This window comes from Puntigrus tetrazona, chromosome 5 (assembly GCF_018831695.1).
Source record: "Puntigrus tetrazona isolate hp1 chromosome 5, ASM1883169v1, whole genome shotgun sequence".
Lineage (NCBI taxonomy): Eukaryota > Metazoa > Chordata > Actinopteri > Cypriniformes > Cyprinidae > Puntigrus > Puntigrus tetrazona.
The window spans coordinates 14,212,594-14,221,287 of NC_056703.1; the positions used below are offsets into that span (position 1 = coordinate 14,212,594).

At 37.0% G+C, this 8,694-nt stretch overlaps 1 protein-coding gene across 1 annotated transcript; it reads right to left on the reverse strand.

Moving 5' to 3' along the window:
• Nucleotides 1–65: 65 nt before the first annotated feature.
• On the reverse strand, nucleotides 66–7,487 carry chrne (cholinergic receptor, nicotinic, epsilon). The gene is made up of 13 exons (XM_043238279.1): nucleotides 7,358–7,487; nucleotides 5,768–5,848; nucleotides 5,173–5,306; nucleotides 4,830–4,874; nucleotides 4,254–4,363; nucleotides 4,009–4,164; nucleotides 3,761–3,864; nucleotides 3,022–3,222; nucleotides 2,723–2,837; nucleotides 2,519–2,633; nucleotides 2,203–2,410; nucleotides 1,213–1,346; nucleotides 66–1,034 (listed from the first exon to the last, which is right to left on the reverse strand). The coding sequence occupies exons 2-13, from the start codon at nucleotides 5,829–5,831 to the stop codon at nucleotides 867–869; spliced, it is 1,554 nt and encodes a 517-aa protein (XP_043094214.1). The 5' UTR covers nucleotides 5,832–5,848; nucleotides 7,358–7,487; the 3' UTR covers nucleotides 66–866.
• Between the last annotated feature and the right edge of the window lie 1,207 nt (nucleotides 7,488–8,694).

Here is an 8,694-nt window from a genome sequence, read left to right on the forward strand (position 1 = left end):
ACCAAATAGTCCTAGAACATACCAGTAGCGGTAAGGTGGTAGTCAAGATAAAAAAAAAAATCCAATTTTTACCTTATGGCAGTTATTTTATTCTCCGTTTTGGTGCATATAGAAAAATCACAAAAGCACATCGCTTAATAAGGATTTAAAAAGAACATCAAACTTGTTTCTTGTGCGTTTGCACTGGATATTTTAAGACAGTGTGAATTAAGAATCCGTTTATTCACTGCAAAGATGGCACAAGTTTTTTGTATATTTAAAGAGTTGATAGTATATAATATGCTTAATGCAAAATTGCATGAGTAAAATTAAAATAACATTTTATGACAGAGATACATAAGATAGAACAAAGTAAAAGTTAACATGCATCTCTATAATACTAATATTAAATACTACAGTGCAATCACTGTATAAAAATTGGCGAATGTGACACGCTGTTAATGAATACGTTTACATATGAAAAACTGGTTCGGAGCAATACAACATGCAACCACAATGAACTTGGAGAACCACTACGTGGTATGAAATAAGCTGAAATGATTAGTTCATTTATTTCTTATTATTTGACTAATTATTACTGTTTGCACAAAGATAAGCAAAATGTATATTTCTGTAATATATAAAAATCCCCCTAGTGTAAAAAAGAGCATGATCCGAGTACAAAATGTTATGTTATTGCATGCATGGACGCCCATAGTCCCTACTGTCAAACATAAGACAAGATCATGTAACAAGTCGATCCTGATTAAATCATGTGCAGCTTATTGTACTCCAACCTGCCTTGGTATTTATTTTCTGTATCAAATAAGAGTCCAGAAGCAGTCTCTTTACCAGTTCCTTCTTTCTTTTGGACAGACTTTTATTGTCTACTCAGGTATGTACTTTTTGTTCTCCCAAGGAAATGGGTACTCGGGTGCCTGGTTGTAGTGACCCATAAGGAAGATGGCCACGGTGCCAACAGAAAACAGCAACATGGCTGCCCAGAAACAAACCTTGTCAATCATCTTACCAATCAGCACCCAACTCTCCATCTCCTAAAAAAAAAAAAAAAAAAAAAGAGGAGAAAAGCAAGATGAAGGAGGAAAAACAGTGTGTGGGTGGAGGTGACTGCACTGAGGATGTTTAGAAAAGTATTATCTTGCTAGGACACTCCTTATACAAACAACAAACACACACACACACACACACACACACACACACACACACACTTACAGATCCAATGTCATTTTGCTGCTTAGTGGATTCAGCAATAAAGTTACAGGCATCCACACACTCTTTTATTTCTGGTGCTGTTTTTGCCAAACTCTTGTAGAGGTTTGCCGTACTGCTCACATCAATTTCATCCACTAGAGGGAGACATACACAAACACTTCAACAAATTGAAGCATCGTAGACGTAAACGCACACAACAAATAGTACAAATTAACGTTAACGTGCAAAATACGGTCATCCCAAAACACCTACAGTACCCCAAATTAAAAATATGCCAGAAATGGCCATTCAAGATGTAGATAGGTTTGTTTCTTCATCCAACAGATTTGGAGAAATTTTAGCATTAAATCCACTTACTCCCCAACAGAGCCTCTGCAGTGAGCCTGCCTTCAGAATGAGACGGCTTTATTGAAACAGCTGCCAAAAACATTATAATAATGCACAAGTAACCCACACAACTCCGATACAATACTTAAGATCTTCTGAAGTTGTCATCAAGGCATTTTAACTATAAACCATCGCTTCTGGCCATAATCCATTATAATGTTTTGCCAATTAAATATTCATACCATGTTGTCTTTCGAATCAAAATCAACCAACATTGGTTTAGAAGTGCTTTGGACAGTTTTGACGGTGCTTGATTTGTGCATATTTCTCTTCTGATTTAAATTATTCAATAGTTTAAAACATCTTAATGATGCATTTATTACAAACGCATTGGGCATTTTTATTTCACAGGACATTCATTGATTGACTGGATTAATTGCGGATTATTGAGATGTTTTTATCGGCTATCTTTCTGATGGCACCCATTTACTGCAGAAGATCCATTAGTGAGCGAGTGATATAATGCTAAATTTGAACAAATAAAGTCATCTACATTGTGAATGGCTATAATTTCTATAATTGTGCACCTCTCCCGATCCGACCGCTGTAGCTCACAATACTCATATGGATTATGAATGTTTAGGTACAGTAAGTGAACGTTACCAATTGAGCGCATGAGTCCATGTCTCTCTCTCTGTTTATCAAACATCATCTCACTGCGTGGCTGTTTCAAAACATATTCTTCAGCTCTCTGCATCAGCCCAAACGAACTGCGCCGCCTCTCCCTCATTTCATATGTCCCACCTCCCGGCTCCTCCTCATCCAGAAATGAGGCCATGCCAAGGAAACGAGGGACCACCTCAAGGAAAATCTAATGGGTAAGAGAAGTACAGTACAAGAAGGACTACAGAATCAGAAGCTGTGCAATTATATTGCTAATTAGAAGATATATTAAGGACAAAAGCGCACATAAACGCACATGTCTGATAGTGTGCGACATGTTGTGTGTACTGGGACTACGGAGGGAGAAGTTAAGGACAATGATGCAGTTGGTCACGATCAGTGTGGTCATACACATGACGAAGATTAAATACCTAAAATAAAACCAAGAAAAAGAGAACATTGATTAAAACCAGGGAAACTGAGTTCAAGTGTGTTCATTTTAAAACATAATAGCACTCACTTGCCAATAAGAGGCACAGAAAGTGATGTTTCTGGAATCTTCTGAGCGATCAGGAAGAGAAACACAGTCTGAGCCAACAGTACAGAAATGGACACAGTCAACTTCTGACCTCCAGCTAACAGACAGAGGAAAGAAAGAGCGAGACAAAGACGTAGTGTACAGAGAAAGACGGTGCAAAAAGAGGAATGACAGACAGAGGGAGTATCAACAAAACTGTAAGACAAAGAGAATGGCTTCTTGATATTTGAAGGCATACTGAACATTAACCTCCGAATGTCTGCACATGCACACGCAAACACCTTTTGCAGGTAGAAAATAGGCCAGAACGACCAGAGAGGAGATGAGAGAGCAGGGAAGGATGATGTTGATTATGTAGAAGAGTGGTTTTCTCTGGATGATGATGTTGAAATAGACCTCTTGGTACTCCAGATCATCAGGAGAGTAGCGTGAGTTTGTCAGCTTACGAGCCGGCCGATGTTTGATCGCCCACTCCCCGTTTTCTGTAAGATCACGCGAGCATTAAAAGAAAGATACATGTGTACTTTCCTATTAAATGTGACGCGCTGATTAGTTGTTTTATATTCAAGAATTTTTTTTTATGAATTTTAATATGCATTTCACTACATTACTCTCTATCGTACACTTTTTTGATGAATTTTATGGCTGTTTTTATGTCGTTGATAGTCTTTTCTGCTAACCAATATAAATATTATGAGATATTAACAAAACTTTAGCTTTTTTAAATATATTTTGAAATGTGATTTATGTCTGTGATGATAAAACTGAATTGTCAGCAGGCATTACTCCAGTATTCAGTGTCACACAATTTTTCAGAAATCATTTTAATACACCAATTTGCTGCTCAAGAAACATTTCTGATTATTATCAGTCGTGTTGCCTAACATTTATATATATCATATTAATATTATAAATGTGTTTACTGGCACATGATCAAATTAATCTATCCATGCTGAAAAAATCCCCTGAAGTGTGTTTGTGTGTGTCAAAAATCAATAGTAAAGTATGTGAACAGGGCACCTGTGAAGGCCTCAGGGTCAATGTCCACCCACTCAATAGGCTTCCCTGTATCTGCATCTTCTGCCAATACCATATCAATTTCATTTGCACTGTACGTCTGAGACCTGCAGGTTTAAAAACGAAAAAAAAAAAGAACTTAAAAACATATACATACATACATATATATACATTAATTTTTATCCATAATCTTATTATCTTCATGAATCGATGAGACTTGCATTTAAACACAAATCTCACTCTGTGCCAACCTAAAGACTAGTGTGCAGTTTTGCCAGTCGAAAGGGAAGTAGGTGATCTCAATAGCACAGGTACTGCGATAGATGGCAGGGGGAAGCCAGTACATGGACCCATCACTCCAAATCAGCACATTAGCGTAATATGCCACATCAAACTTGCCATCAATGCTGCAAAGAGAGTAGAAAAAAAAGGTGATTATGCCACTACTGTAGAAAATGAAATAGAAAATGTACTGATGTTTGTCTTGCTGACTCACTTGTTTTCCAGAACTATATCTGGTAGCCACACAGTGTTGTATGGCACACGGATCAGATCAATGCCGTGATACTCAGACGTATTCCATGCAAGACGGTAATCGTGCCATTGCTAAAGAGAAGAAACGTGATAGAAGGAAGGCAGAAATTAGCAGCACATAAAACAGAAACTATGCGAAGTGCACAATATACTGTGTTAGAAAAGATATTTGTGTGAATCATGGAAATGCACCTTAAAATTAACAAAAAAGAGAGAAACAACAGACAGAAACGATGCAGATGAATAAGAGAAATAGTTAACAGACATTAACAGGTTTGTAACACAAGAGGGTGAATAATTAAGCCAACAAATAATGGGCAGAACCATCCACCAGCCCTACATTTTTCATTAGTCAATAATGTGTTTTACTGAGATGTACACCAAAATGTATAAAAAAGACCCGGTACAATGCAACACTGATGCTTTTCTATTAGGCGTATTTCAAGTCACAATTTTAATTTGGTAATGGAGACGTGGCTACTAAAGACAAATTACACTTTGTGTGAACGAACTCTGGGAGGTTCTTTAATATACTCACAATCTCAATCCAAACATTTGTAGTTAAAGTCTCCTCTTTTTCATTCTGTTCAGGAAGAGAAGGTTTACAAAAAGACAAATTTGAATAAATCATTGAGTAACACACAAACACACACACACACACACACACACACACACACATATATATATATATATATATATATATATATATATATATATATATATATATATATATATATATTTATTTATATATAGAGAGAGAGGGGGAGAGTGGGGGGGTATTTTAACATTTAACAAATATAATGTATTTATGTGTGTTTATGTATTTATGTTATTATCTTTAATAAAACTCATATTACTTGTCACTATGAGCAGATAGTTACCAAGGAGATGAGGTTGGTGAGAGTTAACTTGACCTGAACCTTGACTTTTTCATCAGGGTGTCTTGCGGGACGAATATTTTTATTGTAGTTTTTAAACTTATCTGCAATTAACTGGGTCTCCTCATTTGCACTGACTGCAAAACGAAAGAAGCAAAGACAAAAATTAGTTTTCAAACTTGCATACAGTAACACGAGGTGTAGACGAAGTGAATTAAAACGTAGTAAAAACGCATTATTAAACGTCCAGAAGGCACACAGTTCAAGATTAGCAAGATTACAAGTAGCAGTCAGATTTATATCAGCAGTTTTCAAACCAACTAACTTTTAATATTTATAGCAGGACTGCAAATCATAACACAATATGCATACTAAATATCAGCCATTAACTGACTGTGAACCTAATACAAATTGCAGTAATCCCTAATAAAGGTAATGTTCGTAACAGCTTTGGCTTTATTTTTATTTATATAGAAAACCTTTTAGAAAATACTACAGTTATGCATAAAGCTGCATGCGGTTACAGTGCAACAGCAAGTGTGTTAAAGACGGAGAGACAAGTCAACCGTTCGGGTTTGAGCTACACAAGAGCACGTACCTTGTAACGCGGCGGCCACGAGTACAAACGCAACTACACAAGTCCTGCCGAACCGGTCGGCCATGGTCGCCAAAAGACCGTCTTAAAAGTTGGTAACAAAGAGACAGACACGTTATTTTCGAGTGGTCAGTAACCGAGCTCTCTCTTCCCCTCACCGCTACAGCTGTCACGGCACGAGGCTCGAGTTACAGCGCGCTCTTAAAGTCACATTCACTAATCGCCAATATCATTATGCCTCTAATACGCGACAATGATGCAGATTATGTAGGTTGCTTCTCTAGTATTACTGTTAGTGATCTCATATACTATGTATAGACGCAAAACATGCTGACGGGAGCGACAATTTCAGGTGTCAATCACAAGACTTCGGTTCCGCGCGCTCCTGCGCGAGCTCACGGTGAAGTCGACGCGGTCGTGCGTTTCTGCGAATATCATAATGGCTTAGTACCGATAAGCATAACGGTTATTGATAGTGTTGTTCGCCCTCAGGGAATTGTGTTTCAGTCTGAAGAAATAAGCAATGTTAACAGGTGTGCTGAGGGGCCTGCTGAAGGGCCATAGTGCCGATGTCTCGCATAAACATGGGTATAAATAACCAGTGTCTGTCTGGACATTGTGCCCTGCTGCGTATCTTCCTCGAACAAGGTAAACGCAGGGGGTGTGTTTTGTATTATTTGACTATAAACTGTAAGAAAAGTCTGGAGTAAAAAAATAGGGCCTACGCACTGTGTTAACATAAAGGAGTTTTCCGTATATTTATTTTTACAGATGTACATTTGGGCAAAAAGTTCAGGATCATACCAGCAGGTAGCCAACGGTCATCATGAGGAAATTTATGAAAAATATAAAATGAAATGAGAATATAAAATGCAACGAAGTTTGGCGTTAGAGTTAATGCATAGAAAATATCATTAGCTTAGCATACTGTAAAGCCATCAGTAGAAAATGGTAGAAAACGTGTGCGCGAAAGTAACCGTTACAAAAGTATCAAAGTTTCTTTTTATTCCCAGCAGGTCAAAAGTTCGTAAGTGAGTTATGAGAGATGTCTGAGGGGTGATATCATGAACATAACTGTCCAGCGTGTCAGGCTTTAAATGATTTATGAAGTCCAGCACATACTGTCACAACTGACATTATAGGTTGGTTTTAAAGCATGGCTTCACATCAAAGAGAACATTTTGAATAAAATAGACCCCGTGAGCTACAGGACTTTTCAGTAATCTTATGCACAGCAGGAGAGGTCAGTTTCTTTGACGTCAGTCTCTTAAATTATATTATGACACACTCATGTTGTTTATTTCATGCATTTTTGTTTTGTTTACATTCTGTATGAGCCAAATAGCATTGCCAGTTGCTGGCCACTGGGCTTAAGTTGTACATGGTACATGGGCTTAAGTGTCACTGGATTGCAAAGCTTGTCGGTAGGCTTACCGGAGCATGAATTCCAGTCTCCTTTGTGTACTATTAATATGACCTGTAATTGAACCTTGTTGCATTTGGGTAACCGGAAACACCACATCCGGGCAAACATCATGCGTTGTCTTTCATAAAGGAAAATGTCAGAAATGCATACAAAACATGTCATCTTACCTTAATGAATTTATCATCTTGGGTCCACAGTACCAAAACTGATTAATTTCATTCCTGAACATGTAGCAAATACTCCAATTTGTTACACAGCCGAATAGCCTCCTGCACAGGACACTACTGTTTGCCGTCAATCTCCTCCATATTTATTCCTACTGATGAATTAAAAAGTTATTAATGTCCAGTAGGGGGAGTTGCGAACTACACGCTAAAAGAAGACAAACAAAAACAGTTTGAACTTGTAGCTATAGCTCTATTTCATTTTTTTTTACTTTATTCTTTATTTTATTTACTTAATTTAGTAAAAACAGATATTTTAAGGACTTTTTTTTTTAAATAAACACAATATATTTGTAAGAAATGTAAAGTTTTATAAATGAATGAAATATTTTCATGGGTTAAACATTTGACAGAAATGCTTGTATTAAAATATTTGATATTCTACCAGTGATAAAACAGTGGTAGATGTAAAGAACTGGTATGGAGACTATGTTTATGATTACTATATGTTTGAAATTGAAGTTGAAATACGTTTAGGTTCACATATATATGGGTGGCATATTTAGAATTTTTATACTTGGACAACAGCCAATGGGCTAGTTTTGTTATGAGGCCCTGTCAACTCTGGCCTGGGCCCCTGGTTAAGCTGTGTAAGGTTCTTAAATTGATTGCAAGTTACTTTGAAGATTGAACAAAAGTCTTGGTTAGATTACAGAATCTTCCAGAGAGTGTTGGGAATCCAAAGTCCATTGCAGAAAATCTTTGTGTTATGTTATTTAATCTATGAATGATATTTCAAAAAAAAAAAAAAAAATAGAGTATCTTTTATGTGCTTTCAACAAAAAACGTTTTTATTGATGTGTATCTGCATTTAATATAGCAACTTTAGAGATAAGAATAATTTAATCACGAGGAGGGAAATTACGTTGATAATCAGTAACCTGTATCGTGCGTATGTCTGAGTTAATGATAGCCTTCAGATAATGTCATTCTTGATGTATGCCTAAGATTGCTTTTGTGCAAATGAATGGACGTCTATAAATCAGCAGTTGGGCCTAAATATAGTGACACAGAGACAAACTGCTAATGCCTTCAGCCACACTTACTCTGCCAAACTGGGGCATTGAGATTCAACAGCTTTCAAACCAGAGGGGTGGCTTTTTAGGGCGTGATGGCTTTTTTAAGGTGCTCACTGACATTTCAGGTCACAGTGACTGTCCAGTGTTCATTATTGGCCTTGTCATTCAGTCCACCCACTTTGAATATACAAACAGGATGGTCTGTCTTCCTCAGCTATACTATGACATACAATATACTATATTAATCTGAGGTAATTAAAC

Excerpts from the sequence above, each read along its gene's own strand:
- chrne (XM_043238279.1), bottom strand. The coding sequence starts at position 5,831 with ATGGCCGACCGGTTCGGCAGGACTTGTGTAGTTGCGTTTGTACTCGTG. Across the intron at positions 4,875-5,172 it reads TCACCAACCTCATCTCCTTG|AATGAAAAAGAGGAGACTTT; the intron begins GTAACTATCTGC and ends CTTCCTGAACAG. Across the intron at positions 1,035-1,212 it reads AGCAAAATGACATTGGATCT|GAGATGGAGAGTTGGGTGCT; the intron begins GTAAGTGTGTGT and ends TTTTTTTTTTAG.